A 15,904-nucleotide genomic window follows, 5' to 3' on the forward strand; every position below is an offset into this window, starting at 1 on the left:
AAGAAACTGCTGTTATAGTAGGAGTCAAGTTGAGTCGTTCTTTATCAATGTCACCAGACGGTGGTTTGAACATGCTCCAGCTTCTTGCAGGGATTAATAAAGACTGCATGTAAGGTGTAAATATTGTTGTTTAAGCATTGCCTTAAATATAGTTGATGGGATGAAAATAATTTCTGCCTTAACATGTTCCAGTACTGCAGATAATGAAAATATAAGACTTACTTGATAGAAAAGCTAGGACAGGAATGGCCATGGACATTGTGGCAGAGATCTTGGAGAGAGACAGCAGCACGGAGGGCAGCAACCTCATCATCACTTCCTGCATCTCAAGGGCAGAGATCCGCAAAGCACTCACACATGTCTTGGCACACTTGGACACCAGGCCAAACTCCAGGCACTTTAACAGCTCTTTCTGTTCCACATTCAACATGACAAGCATTGAGGTTGCTTCTCCACTGATACATACTTACCAGGCAGTGATTTGTCTAAAACACACCTGGTAGATTACTGCCACCAGTCATATTCCATACACAATACTAAAACATCCTAACAACACTCTCAGGAAAATTGTTTACAACCATTGACTAGTTAATGAAGTAGTTTGTGACCTACCTGTCCATTTCTGTCCAGGTAATCATGGTAGGTGACCATGGTGGCCAGCACTGGAAACACATAGGAATGGAAATCTGATCGGGTCAGTTTCGATGGTAATCTCTGCAGCTTTTCAAGGAACCCCAAAGATCTGTCATTTACCTGACAACATAAACACAACAAAATATGGCTGTCATGTTGTCTGTTGTGGTTGGGTGGGTGTGTTAGCATCTTGTTACTATGAAAGATCATGACAGAATATTGCCACATTTTTGTCTGGAGAGTTGGGACAAGGGTCTACACTGACCAACAAAGATGACAGAGCTTAGCCACTATGTTGTCTCTGCTAGTCAGATGGGGGTCTTACTTACCATGGCACAAAGACGATGACAGAGAGTGGCCACCATGTTGTCTGTTGTGGTGAGAATTAGGGTCTTATTCTGAAGGACTAATGGCAGATATTCCAAAACACACTTCAGGACATGCCAGTCCAACTCCTAGAAATAGAGAAACAACAGGTTTGTACACCTGTACAAATATAATCAAAGGAAATGATCAAATGAAACCTTCCAGCTTGGGAACTGGAACATAACCAGGGGAACTGATCAGTGAGATCACAACATCAGTGTGTCCAACTAGTGTTATTCTGGGACAACCCTAACAGCGACTCCTGCCCATCCAGAAGTCATATAAACATCAGAACTGTTTACAATAAAAACAATAACTCAATTCTTATTTAATTGCAATCATAATACATTACGAACACTCACATATTCCTGTTCTTAAATAGATTTAATATATTTGATGTGTACCTCAAACCTAAGCATTGTGGTATTTTCAAACATAACATTTACGGAAAGGGGATGAGTCCTCTTGCAGGTTACGACAAAAGGGGAAGTGGTGACAAATGGCTGGCACTACAACAATCAGAGGCAGGAATATGGGATATCTGAACAGAGGGATGAGAGAATTAATTGAGAATGTTATGTGTGAAGGTAAAGCTTAATATAATTACTAATAGAAGGGAAACTACATTCTGTAGAACTGGAGAAACTATTATATGTTTCAGTGTCAACTAATGGCTACAATGACAGACACATGACGGACAAAGACCCACAATAAAGGTTCCAAGTGACAATGTCAATGTGAGCTTAAAAACACATACATGCTGTAAACAGGTGATGTAGAGTTTGAATGCTTCACTGTACTGTAAAATGGCAGGTGGTTGGTACCATGGGCTGGGAGTCACACCAGCAGCGGTAACCGGGCTGGATGGAGCCTCCTCTTCCATATCATCCCTATAACACATCACCTTCTTCTAGAATCTTGTAACACAAGCTCCATGTGATAGTGAGGGAGCAATATTCCAGCTGTATGGTGGCAGTCTCCATGTGATAAGGACTGAAAGTCATATAACTGTAGACACATTTAACATTAAACTTAAGTGCTGGTGTACTTAACTAATTTGTATCTGACATAAGAGCATTCCGAGAAGAAAAGAAAGTTTCACATATTTTGATATCATTGTTAAGTTGAGTAGATGAACGAGTTGGAGCACTGACAATTTGCAAAGACAATACAATACACACTATTGATTCATATTCTAACAAATAGTCTGGTTAAGGGAGGTACATGAGATTACAGTAGCTGATAACTTTTATGCTCTTAAGCTGTTTATCAATATCAGCACAAATGGTGAAAGCTGTCAAAATGCCTTAGTAGAGGGGGAGATTTCAACCACAGAATTGGAACCCAAATAAGAAAGCAGTTATTCTGGATACACCAGGACTTCTGAATAGTGTTAACAGAGAAATATAAATTCACATAACATTGCCAGAGATTAAGTATCTTGATATGTATAGTAAGGGAGTATGTACAACGTTAGGAGTTAGGAGTCACAAATCAGCCATAGTCAGCAGTCAGCAACAAGATAGTATTGTGGAACCATCAAAACATGTTGGAACTCAATCAGAGGTATCAACCATATTCAGCAGTCAGCAACAAGATAGTATTGTGGAACCATCAAAAATGTTGGAACTCAATCAGAGGTATCAACCACATTGAGCAGTCAGCAACAAGATAGTATTGTGGAACCATCAAAACATGTTGGAACTCAATCAGAGGTATCAACCATATTCAGCAGTCAGCAACAAGATAGTATTGTGGAACCATCATCAAAACATGTTGTGGAACTCAATCATGTTGGAGGTATCAACCACATTGAGCCGCAGTCAGCAACAAGATAGTATTGTGGAACCATCAAAACATGTTGGAACTCAATCAGAGGTATCAACCATATTCAGCAGTCAGCAACAAGATAGTATTGTGGAACCATCAAAACATGTTGGAACTCAATCAGAGGTATCAACCACATTGAGCAGTCAGCAACAAGATAGTATTGTGGAACCATCAAAACATGTTGGAACTCAATCAGAGGTATCAACCATATTGAGCAGTCAGCAACAAGATAGTATTGTGGAACCATCAAAACATGTTGGAACTCAATCAGAGGTATCAACCACATTGAGCAGTCAGCAACAAGATAGTATTGTGGAACCATCAAAACATGTTGGAACTCAATCAGCAACCACATTGTCAGCAACAAGATAGTATTGGAACCATCAAAACATGTTGGAACTCAATCAGAGGTATCAACCACATTGAGCCGTCAGCAACAAGATAGTATTGTGGAACCATCAAAACATGTTGGAACTCAATCAGAGGTATCAACCATATTGAGCAGTCAGCAACAAGATAGTATTGTGGAACCATCAAAACATGTTGGAACTCAATCAGAGGTATCAACCATATTCAGCAGTCAGCAACAAGATAGTATTGTGAACCATCAAAACATGTTGGAACTCAATCAGAGGTATCAACCATCAGCAACAAGATAGTATTGTGGAACCATCAAAACATGTTGGAACTCAATCAGAGGTATCAACCATATTCAGCAGTCAGCAACAAGATAGTATTGTGGAACCATCAAAACATGTTGGAACTCAATCAGAGGTATCAACCACATTGAGCAGTCAGCAACAAGATAGTATTGTGGAACCATCAAAACATGTTGGAACTCAATCAGAGGTATCAACCATATTGAGCAGTCAGCAACAAGATAGTATTGTGGAACCATCAAAACATGTTGGAACTCAATCAGAGGTATCAACCACATTGAGCAGAGTCAGCAACAAGATAGTATTGTGGAACCATCAAAACATGTTGGAACTCAATCAGAGGTATCAACCATATTCAGCAGTCAGCAACAAGATAGTATTGTGGAACCATCAAAACATGTTGGAACTCAATCAGAGGTATCAACCACATTGAGCAGTCAGCAACAAGATAGTATTGTGGAACCATCAAAACATGTTGGAACTCAATCAGAGGTATCAACCACATTGAGCAGTCAGCAACAAGATAGTATTGTGGAACCATCAAAACATGTTGGAACTCAATCAGAGGTATCAACCACATTGAGCAGTCAGCAACAAGATAGTATTGTGGAACCATCAAAACATGTTGGAACTCAATCAGAGGTATCAACCACATTGAGCAGTCAGCAACAAGATTGTATTGTGGAACCATCAAAGCATGTTGGAACTCAATCAGAGGTATCAACCATATTGAGCCGTCAGCAACAAGATAGTATTGTGGAACCATCAAAACATGTTGGAACTCAATCAGAGGTATCAACCACATTGAGCAGTCAGCAACAAGATAGTATTGTGGAACCATCAAAGCATGTTGGAACTCAATCAGAGGTATCTATCATATTCAGCAGTCAGCAACAAGGCACTTTATACTTGACACAAGCTCTACTGTGTACAGTCAGTTCAGCAGTCCTCCACTGAGACAGTGATGTGTTGCAAACTTCTGATGTTTTAATATAAGCTGCATGAGGATGAGGAATAATTGATTTTTCTCAAAAACTTTAGAAAACACAAGCAAAGTGATACTACCTCTGGTATTAGAAGATTTACTTCAGTAAAGAAAAGAATATCCTGTTTATTGGTTACTTTTCCTGTCACATGTAGATCCACTGAGAAATTGTTGTCAGGTGAAACATTTGTGCTCCCCGCAACAGAGTGGGTGTTTTACCCATCCACTGGCTGATTACAACATAACAAAAGACTATAAAGAAAGAATTCTACAATGTCCTGAGGGTCAGCAAACAGAGAGAGTACTGTTTGACCAGGGCTACTCAGTTCACCATGGTTGTCCTTACACCTAGGCTAATGAATGTATCAATAAAGACTCCTGGTTCGAACAGTATCAAGATAAAGCATGACGATACTGACCTCTGTTTACATGTGATATATGGGCTAAATGGACATGGGCCATCTTGTCCAACCTCTGTGAAGCCGATGCGGTGGAAACTATCTGACCGGAGTTGTAAGAGCAGTTCCATCACCTTGAAAGCAACATTGTTTGGTGACAATGGACAGAGTAGATATGCAATAAAAATGGACACAGTAGATTTCCAGTAAATATTGACATATTAGGTGTGTAGTAACCTTGGACATAGTGGAAGTGTGGCAACCTTGGACATAGTGGAAGTGTGGGAACCATGGACATAGTGGAAGTGTGGCAACCTTGGACATAGTGGAAGTGTGGTAACCATGGACATAGTGGAAGTGTGGTAACCATGGACATAGTGGAAGTGTGGTAACCATGGACATAGTGAAAGAAAGTGTAGTAACCTTGGACATAGTGGAAGTGTGGTAACCTTGGACATAGTGGAAGTGTGGTAACCATACACATAGTGGCAGTGTGGTAACCATGGACATAGAGAAAGTATAGTAACCGTGGACATAGTGGAAGTGTGGCAACCTTGGACATAGTGGAAGTGTGGTAACCATAGACATAGTGGAAGTGTGGTAACCATAGACATAGTGGAAGTGTGGTAACCATGGACATAGTGGAAGTGTGGTAACCATAGACATAGTGGAAGTGTGGTAACCATGGACATAGTGAAAGTATAGTAACCATAGACATAGTGGAAGTGTGGTAACCTTGGACATAGTGGAATTGTGGTAACCTTGGACATAGTGGAAGTGTCGTAACCATAGACATAGTGGAACTGTGGTAACCATGGACATATTGGAAGTGTGGTAACCATAGACATAGTGGAAGTGTGGTAACCATGGACATGGTGGAAGTGTGGTAACCATGGATATAGTGGAAGTACAGTAACCATGGACATAGTGGAAGTGTGGCAACCTTGGACATAGTGGAAGTATAGTAACCATAGACATAGTGGAAGTGTGGTAACCTTGGACATAGTGTAAGTGTGGTAACCTTGGACATAGTGGAAGTGTAGTAACCTTGGACATAGTGGAAGTGTGGTAACCTTGGACATAGTGGAAGTATAGTAACCACGGCCATATTGATGTAGCTTCATTAACTTACCGCCTGTCTAATACAAGAAGCTGAGTATCCAGTATAACCATGGACATAGTGGGTGTTGACATGAGCAATCAGGTGGCGGTAAATCCTTACACAGTAGTTTGATGGAATTATGTACAATCGGTGCTGAAAAACATGAGATCAAACAGTATTTTATTACCCATATTATGAAACATAACCAGTATCATATATATCACATGTGCACATATCAAGTTTGCCTAGCAGCCATTGTTCCTGTACTTTGTTGTCTGTGACGTCATTAAACAATTGAACATGTCAGTGAAGAGGGCTGTCACACTTGCTTACCATGTTTTACTGCACAAACGTACATGAATAAAATGGATAATAAAGAAATTATTACACTCGAGAAAGTGTGGTATATGACTTACACAAAACTCGCACTATGAAATTTCACACTTGTTTCATATAAGTCATATGACACACTTACTCGTGTAATAATCTCTCTATATTTAACATGTAACAGAGTACCGTCATATATCAGATTAAGTCATATGACACACTTACTCGTGTAATAATCTCTATATATTTACCAGGTAACAGAGTACCCTCATATATCAGATTAAGTCATATGACACACTTACTCGTGTAATAATCTCTATATATTTAACATGTAACAGAGTACCCTCATATAGCAGATTAAGTCATATGACACACTTACTTGTGTAATAATCGCTATATATTTAACATGAACCAGAGTACCCTCATATAGCAGATTAAGTCATATGACACACTTACTCGTGTAATAATCTCTATATATTTACCAGGTAACAGAGTACCCTCATATAGCAGATTAAGTCATATGACACACTTACTCGTGTAATAATCTCTATATATTTAACATGTAACAGAGTACCCTCATATATCAGATTAAGTCATATGACACACTTACTGCGTGTAATAATCTCTATATATTTACCAGGTAACAGAGTACCCTCATATAGCAGATTAAGTCATATGACACACTTACTCGTGTAATAATCTCTATATATTTAACATGTAACAGAGTACCCTCATATATCAGATTAAGTCATATGACACACTTACTTGTGTAATAATCTCTATATATTTAACATGTACCAGAGTACCCTCATATATCAGATTAAGTCATATGACACACTTACTCGTGTAATAATCTCTATATATTTACCAGGTAACAGAGTACCCTCATATATCAGATTAAGTCATATGACACTCTTACTCGTGTAATAATCTCTATATATTTAACATGTACCAGAGTACCCTCATATAGCAGATTAAGTCATATGACACACTTACTCGTGTAATAATCTCTATATATTTAACATGTAACAGAGTACCCTCATATATCAGATTAAGTCATATGACACACTTACTTGTGTAATAATCTCTATATATTTAACATGTAACAGAGTACCCTCATATATCAGATTAAGTCATATGACACACTTACTCGTGTAATAATCTCTATATATTTACCAGGTAACAGAGTACCCTCATATATCAGATCAAGTCATATGACACACTTACTCGTGTAATAATCTCTACATATTTACCAGGTAACAGAGTACCCTCATATATCAGATTAAGTCATATGACACACTCATGTAATAATCTCTATATATTTAACATGTACCAGAGTACCCTCATATAGCAGATTAAGCTGACCTTACAGCTAAATGGTGTTACAGCTATCTACTTCCATCAGGAACATCCTATTCTGACAAACACTGAGTTGTGAAGCGGGATACCTTGAAGACATCACACAGTTTGAGGACAGCTGTTTTGACATCCACCACTAAAGCCTCGTCCACTGGCTGACTCACATCCATCTCACCTCCAGCAGGGAATGTACTCAAGGGTTTCCTTATCACCTGCAAATTTCATTCAACCTTTAGTTTATTTCCCTTTGTGCTAATTCTGAGAACCGGTATATTGGGTAATAAACATATATGAAGTTTTTGTGAATATCTTCATGGTCTAAATTACACGTTCTTTCATTCACAAAAACGTTTACCTTCTTTATTCAATGACAAAAAGGCATACTGTAATGCTATAAATTGTAGAAAAAGGAAAATATATCCATGACTATGTAACCTAATGTTGAGATCGCTGTTATCAGAACCTTAACATATACATGTATGTTTAGGGACTTTTAACGTAGAAAATAGGATTGACATGCACAATTAGTGTCACTCAATGGCAAACACTTAAGTTTCCAGTATATCACAATACGTATTGCAATACCGTGTACCTGAATCACAACATATAATACAAAGCCCTAGTGCTAATACATGAGATGTGACACAATGTAACATATGTTATGTTTGGGATTACACTTTCTTAGAAAAGTACAGATTCTAGTCCCATCTGGGATTCGAACCCACACCCTCAGAGTCAGGCACCTAATCACCAGCACACAAAGCCAGCTGCCTAACCGGATCAGCCACCACGGCTTCCCAAATGTAATCCCAAATATAACAAATGTTACATTTGACCACTTTCTGAATGGCACTGTGTATGTGACACAATGTTAATAACTAAAGTACTGTCGGAAATAGAAAAAACTGTTTTTAGGCTGTTACTCTGTATCCCTAAAATTTGAACTAACCTGTAGAGGTTTCAGATTCTTTGAATATATTCCTCCTTGGGGTACTTATAAGCATTTAAATGTCCATTTAAATTCCCTACAACAGTTGTAACAATATTTGAATAAAAATATTTACAAAACAAAAACTACGTTTTGTCTTGTGAGACCACCCTTACAGGGCCCTCCGGCCCCCTACAGCCAAGAGCAGGTAACTCTAGACTGTAACCTCGTACCTCACTTTCCATGCTGAACGACATCAGACAGAATGTGGGGAGGTGGGCGGGCGTACCCCAAGGAGGAATATATTCAAAGAATCTGAAACCTCTACAGGTTAGTTCGATTCTTTTTATATATTCCTTTCTTGGGGTACTTATAAGCATAAGACAGACTCCTAAAGGCGGACTAAGGAGCCGCATTCTGTCTGCAGAAAACACCCGACAAGAAGTGGAATTTCCCAAGCTAATTATAGCAGAAAAAGCACACTTACCCGGTCACGTGTCCACCATAGCCAATCAGGCGGGGCATGAGCCAGGGTCAGGGTCGAACATATGTAAATTGCCCAGCTGAAACCTGCGCTAAAGCAAACTAACGAGACACACCCTCCCTCCTTCCCGTAATCTACTCGAAGCCAAGATAAGGGTCCCATAATAAAGCCGCCAGAAACGAAATGCCTTAATATGTATATATTTAGCAAAGTTTCCAAGGCCAGTTAAGTCTAGAGCAGAATGCAAAAGACATGGGAATAAAAACCATCACCACACAAAACCCGTCACCAAGGGAATATGTAAACAAGATTTTTAAAAACCCAAAACCAGTGTTAAAAAATTTGGCATAGAATGGTTCACATAATTCCTCGAAAGCTCAATCGTCTAGAGAGGTGGAACCATGCCCACTGGAGAGAACTGACTGACCGAACCGAAAGCACGCTCACTGGAGAGTCTGTCAAGTTGGTAATGACGGATGAACGTGCTCGACGGCTCCAAATAGCCGCTGGAGCAGATTTCCTCAATGGGCAGGGCTGCAGCGTAAGCTTTTGATGTAGCAACTGCCTAACCGAATGAGCTTTCAACCCTACAGGCGGGGATATACCCTGTTTGAGTATAGCTCATATGTATGGCAGAGACAAGCCACCGAGAAATGGTTTGCTTGGTGGCGGAAGACCAGCCTGAACCCCGCCATAACAACAAAACAATTGGTTACCCTTACTGGTACCCCTTGTTTGTTTGATATAAGCCTTAAGTGTCTTACGGACATCTAAGACGTGAGCACGTCGTAGAGAGGTACCGGACAGGGAAGGCTGAGTGAAAGCTGGGAGCTCAATAGGCGCCGTCACATGGAAGGGACTATCCTTCTTAGGACGGTAAGTATCAGGCAGCCGTATGCTAACTCTGTCTTTGTGAAAAACAGTAAGCGCGTGGGATCGGCCGACATTGCGTGAATATCGCCAACCCGCCTGCCTGAAGTCACCGCCACAAGAAACGCTGTCTTCCACGTCAACAGCTGGAGTGAAAGAGCCGACAGATTGTGAAACAGTGGACCGGACAGCCAATCAAGAATCGATTGACAAGTCCCACGGGGACTAATCCGCCCGGACAACCAGGCGGATTCTGTCCACGCCTGCTAAAAGCTGTACAAGAGGAGGGTGCTGCCCCAAGAGAGCACCGTCAACAGGAATATGAAACGCAGAAATAGCTGTAGAATATCCTCGAACAGTTGAAGCCGCTAGACCGGCGTCCAACCGAGACTGGAGGAATTCTAAAACACAGACTAAATCTGTAGAAAAGGGATCAAGAATCCCCCTGTTGACACACCAGCGCGAATAACAGGCCCATCTATCCTCATATTGAACGTTTGTCGAATCCCTCCGCGAAGCCAGAAGTGTGTCTGCAACTGGTGCAGGAATTCTGCTCGCACGGAGGCGATCCCTGACAGCGGCCAAGCCACCCACTGAATCCTGGGATTCGGGTGGGGCGCTAGGTTCTGGGATAGGAGGTCCGGTCGAAAAGGTAATAGAACAGGAGGCTGAGCCAGAAACCTGAGAATTACCGGAAACCAGCGTTGTGCCGACCAACTGACTGACTGACTGACTGAATTTGGTTTTACGCCGCTTTTAGCAATATTCCAGCAACATCACGGCGGGGGACACCAGAAATGGGCTTCACACATTGTGCCCATGTGGGGATTCGAACCCGGGTCTTCGGCGTGACGAGACAACGCTTTAACCATTAGGCTACCCCACCGCCCCTTGTGCCGACCAAAGGGGTGCCAGAAGCACAAGTAGCCGAGGTGGTTGTGCGGTCAGCTGTGACAGGACCCTGGAAATCAGTGGTATCGGGGCGAACGCCCACAGTACCCTGTCCGTCCAATCGAGCTGAAAGGCGTCGTTGGCTAACGCTCCCGGATCCGGAATCCGGGAGCAAAACACAGGAATCTGGTTCGTCACCCCAGACGCAAACAGATCCACCTGGAACGACCCGAACAACTGGGAGATAATCCCGAATATCTCCCGGTCGAGCATCCACTCGTGTGGGGCTAGTATACGCCGTGAGAGTGCATCTGCACGGACGTTGTCTACCCCCGGGAGATAAACAGGCAAAACCCGAACGCTGAACTGATCGCACCATAGTAGAAACTGCCACGCCTCCTGAAGGAGCGACGGAGACACTGTGCTGCCTTGCTTGAGAATGTAAGACATGGCCGGTTGATTGTCCATTTCTAGACGAACCACATGGCCCTGCACCAACACCCGGAAGCACTCGAACACCCTGCGGACTGCTCTCAGTTCTAACACATTGATGTGTAGGCTGACTTCCCGCTCTGACCAGAGGCTGGAGGCTGAGTGCTCGCCCAGGACCCCACCGCACCCCCCCCCCCAACCTGTGAGGGAGGCGTCCGTCTGAACTGAGAGGGAAGGTGTCGGGGTGTCGACGGGGATCCCCCTGGACAAATTCCCGACGTCCGTCCACCATCGCTAGTGAGGAATTAACCACTCGGGCGTTGTGAGAATAATCTCGTAGCTCTGCGAGTGGGACCACAGCTGAGCTAACGCTTGCTGAACTGGTCGCATCCTCAGACGCGCACGCCAAACCACGTCCACTGTCGCTGCCATGTTGCCTAGCAACCGAAGCCATGTTCGGGCTGACGCATTGGGCGACTGGAGAAACTGTGTAACAGTCCTCTGGACTTTGACGATGCGGTCCGAGCAAGGGAAACAATCCCTAGCTCCGTGTTGAATCTGGCCCCAAGAATATCAGATCCTGCGTGGAGCGAGGTCTGATTACTTGAGGTTGATAATCCAGCCCAGTGACACCAGAGTATCCATCACGCACAGTGTGGAGGCTCTGCTTAACTGAGGACCTAAGGCCCTGAGAAGCCAATCGTCTAGGTACGGGTGACAACACCTGCCCTGAGACCTGGCCAACTGAGCTGGGATTAGCATAAGGTTGGTGAACACCCTTGGTGCCGTGGAGATGCCGAAGGGGAGCACGCGAAACTGGTAGCACGTCCCGTCGAAGGAGAACCGGAGGTACTTCTTGAACTCGGGGTGCATTGGAACATGGAGGTATGCGTCTTTGAGATCGATTGACATAAGCCAATCCCCTGTCTCGACGGAGGAGTTCACTGACCTGAGTGTCTCCATCCTGAAAGACGGCACCTCCAGTAACTGGTTCAACCCTCTGAGATTCAGAATGGGTCTGAACCCTCCGTCCTTTTTGGTCACTAGGAAGTAGGTGGAGTAAAACCCCTCTCCTTGCTGACCCACAGGAACCACCTCGATGGCTGCCTTGTTCAGTAAGGACTGAACTTCGGCACGGAGCGCGTCCGCCTAGTCGCGGGAGGTCGGCACAGGCGTGTGCCGAACCCCGGAAAAGGACGGAGGATCTCGCCTCCACTGTGGCAAATGGCCATCCCTGAGCGTGGACAGGACCCAGGGATTTGAGGTGGCTGCCTCCCACTCCCGAAGGAATAGGGACAACCGGCCGCCGACAGGGACGTGTGGCATGAGGCAGTGCACCCCCACAGTTTCCCCCTGCCCCGAAAAGGCTGCTGAGCTTGAGCAGGCCTGCCCTTGCCTCTTGCGCGCCTGCTCCGTTTGGACTGCAAAGGGGCAGTCCACTTTGCAGCGTCCTTCGCCGGGGCAGAAGGATAAGCGGAAGCGAGCGGGGAAGGCCGGTGGCGAGGAGCGGAGGGTTGCTCCAACAAAGGCTTAGAGTCTTTGAAGGTAGAAACAGCCTCCGCGGCCTCCCGTACAACCTGCAATGCCCCAGGGAACAGGGAAGATCCCATGGTATAGGGCAATGACAGGAGCGCCTGTTGCGTGGCCGGTGAATACCGCGCCACAGACAACCACAGGCGGCGCAGGCCCATCACGGCACCCATCATCTGACTGGCACAGCACCCGAATGCTATCCCGAGCCAGATGTGAGTGTACCCCCGTGAGCTGCCGCGCGAGCACTGGCGCCGACAAGTCGGCGTCACAAGCGCTCTGGTCCACCAGCTGCCCCTGCAGAGCAGACAGGTAGGCTGAGTGGACCGCCACCTTTAATTGCTGGGCTGCGCACCGGTAGCACTCCTCGAAGGACCGGTACGCAGACTTCAGCGTAAGGGAATTAGTAGGAAAAGGGGGGAGGCGCCTGCCCTGCCTGGCCGAGGCCAGGGAAGACGAGGATGATCCCCCCAAAGTAACGGACGCAAAGACACACTCGTCCACCACTGGCGGCTCGAATAGCGCCTCCTCTCCCAACTGGTACCTCTTGCCAACGTCGGGCAGATCAAATCTCGTGCGAGAACCAGTCAAGAGAGGATTTACCACCTCACCTACCAGTGATGGTAGAATGCGGAGGCGGGCCTCGGCGACCTTGGTAGGCGCGAAAGCCTCCCCCGGGCGCCGAAACTCTGCGGGGTCGGGCGCCTGTGTGGGAACGGCCACCTGGGGCAGGGCTTCGGCAATTTTTTCCCGCACCTGTCTCAGCGACGAGCCAAAGGAGTACGGCACTCCCGCCTCCGACTCCTCCCTCCCTCCATCGTCCTCCATGTCCACCTCGGCATAATCCTCGGCAGCCGTACTCTCATACTCCTGAGAGACCGCCGAGGATACACCAGAGGCTGAACCCGAAAGACCATAAAGGTCCAGAGGCCGGGCCGGGCGGGCAGAACTCGCCCCAAGTCGCCCGAGAGGAACCTGCTGCAACAGGCCTCCCAGGCAACCCAGACTGGCTGCCAGGCGCCGAGGTGTCCCCGAGCTGGGCAGTGCCGAGGTTACTGCCAGTCAGGGCACCAGGCGAAGCCAGGGGCAACCCTGCATCGCCGGCGCCAGCCACCTGTGACGGACCTACGCCCGAAGCGAGGCCGCGCTAACTCCACGGCCGAAGCCGGGATCAAGCTGCCCTGGGGGAGGCGCATTCCCCGAGCCGGAGCTCGGGCCGCAGCCAACCCCCTCAGATGTGTCAGATCCACCCCCCACGACCGGCGCGCTGAGCTCCTTACGGAACCCATCCAACGCCGTATCGATGAGAGATTTCACTGACGCCATCTGTTCCTGGAATAAAGTGGTTAGTGATTCAACAGGCACAACTGGTGCCGGCCTACAACAGGGTGGGGGTGGGGGTGGGGGTGTGGTGTGTGTGTGTGTGTGTGTAGAGACAGGAGCAGGTTGAGGTTTGGTATTAGATGCCTCCTTGGAACCTTTAGGGGTCTGGGGCAGCCGCTTCCCATACGGAGCCGCTCCCGTGACCCCTTTTTTTTGTGTGAACGCTTGGACGGGGGATCCTGCGCCCAGATATCACCCCCCGCCCGAATCAGGTTGCTGTAGAACAGCTGATCCACTCGTCGTGCTCTAATAGTTTGAGGCGTGAAAGTGGCACATGACACACACCCCTCTTCCTCATGCTCAGTTTGGGTGAGGCAGCGTAAGCACACCTCGTGTGTGTCCCTGACGGGAATGGCAGCGAGGCACGAAGTACAGGCGAGCCGACCGCGACAGGTACTAAGTTACAACTAAAAATTATGAATGAAAAAGTTCAGAACAAGCCTTCAAATCGCCCATGCAGGTAAAAAAGAGAACCATACATACAATTGCTGTTTCTGACCCACTCATAATTCTCGCCGAGAAAAGAAAACTTTCTTGTAATGGACCCACGTCTTGTTGGGAAACGACAGCATGGAAAGTGAGGTACGAGGTTACGGTCTAGAGTTACCTGCTCTTGGCTGTAGGGGGCCGGAGGGCCCTGTAAGGGTGGTCTCACAAGACAAAACGTAGTTTTTGTTTTGTAAATATTTTTATTCAAATATTGTTACAACTGTCGTAGGGAATTTAAATGGACATTTAAATGCTTATAAGTACCCCAAGGAGGAATATATAAAAAAGAATTACACAACTGCAAATAGCATATGTCGAAATAACCCACTTCGGCCTAACTTGGCATTCAGTGGGATGCGTAATAGGATATCCAGAAAAGCCTGTTTACTCGTAAAATCGGGCAAAACTTAGAAAATATACGAATAGCTGCTGAAAACAATAGATCAGGCTTTTGATGGCAATTAGGTCGCTCAGCCAGGTGTGACGACGGACCGTCGACTCACCTGGCATGAAATGCATGTGCTGCCTACAGGCACAAGGGGTCATCTCAAAGATATTTTGTGCTTTTTCATGTGTGTCGACTATGTCTTATCTATTGATTAACATCTTACGTGTCTTTCTTTCATAAAGTTTACGTTGAGATATGTAAAAGAGTATGATACCTGATAACCACAGAAACGCATCGTATTAAATGTCTCAAAATACAGTCGTGCCCCGTTTATCCGAACCTCAGATATCCGGAAAACTCGCCTTCCGAACGAAAATTCATTAAAACGAATTCACAACGTTGTAAAACTACTCAGTTAACCGGAAATCCGGTTTCCGTAACTGGACGGTCATTTTCACATACCAAATGCTAAATCATATGCATTTTTTTCTCGTATATCCGGATGGCTGAGCGCCTGTCAGTATGTTTACACACGCATTTTACGTGGCCTAACATGAAACAAGGGTTACAAGCCGGCATTCTTTGAAGGGTGAGAGGATTAACTGCCCTTAATTAGCAAGGTGACACTGAGTTAATCTTGAGGCGGTCAATTGGTGGGTCACTATAATTACGCTGATGAATTCTTGTCTGATCAGAAACGTTGTCTGTCAACATGGCAAGCCAACCAACAAAGCGTAAACGCCATGCCATTACAGCGAGAAAAAAAAAAGAAATTTGCAAGTACAAAGAGCAGTATCCCTCAGCAAGTCTGGAAACCCTGAGCAAACATTTTGGCACAGAATTCGGTCAC

General features: G+C 45.2%; 1 protein-coding gene across 1 annotated transcript in view; it reads right to left on the reverse strand.

Annotated features, from left to right (window-relative positions):
• Positions 1 to 15,904, reverse strand: part of LOC124276719 (tuberin-like) — a 141,628-nt gene that overhangs the window by 58,673 nt on the left and 67,051 nt on the right. Inside the window, exons 16-22 of the mRNA XM_046712362.1 lie at positions 7,749 to 7,871; positions 6,004 to 6,126; positions 4,893 to 5,005; positions 1,757 to 1,889; positions 963 to 1,088; positions 613 to 753; positions 223 to 412 (exon numbers count right to left, since the gene is read on the reverse strand). Coding sequence (XP_046568318.1) covers positions 223 to 412; positions 613 to 753; positions 963 to 1,088; positions 1,757 to 1,889; positions 4,893 to 5,005; positions 6,004 to 6,126; positions 7,749 to 7,871 — 949 coding nt within the window. The remainder of the gene's footprint in view (positions 1 to 222; positions 413 to 612; positions 754 to 962; positions 1,089 to 1,756; positions 1,890 to 4,892; positions 5,006 to 6,003; positions 6,127 to 7,748; positions 7,872 to 15,904) is intronic.

The sequence above is a fragment of the Haliotis rubra genome, unplaced genomic scaffold (assembly GCF_003918875.1).
Source record: "Haliotis rubra isolate DU_JTF1 unplaced genomic scaffold, ASM391887v1 Scf212, whole genome shotgun sequence".
In the NCBI taxonomy this organism is placed as follows: Eukaryota; Metazoa; Mollusca; class Gastropoda; order Lepetellida; family Haliotidae; genus Haliotis; species Haliotis rubra.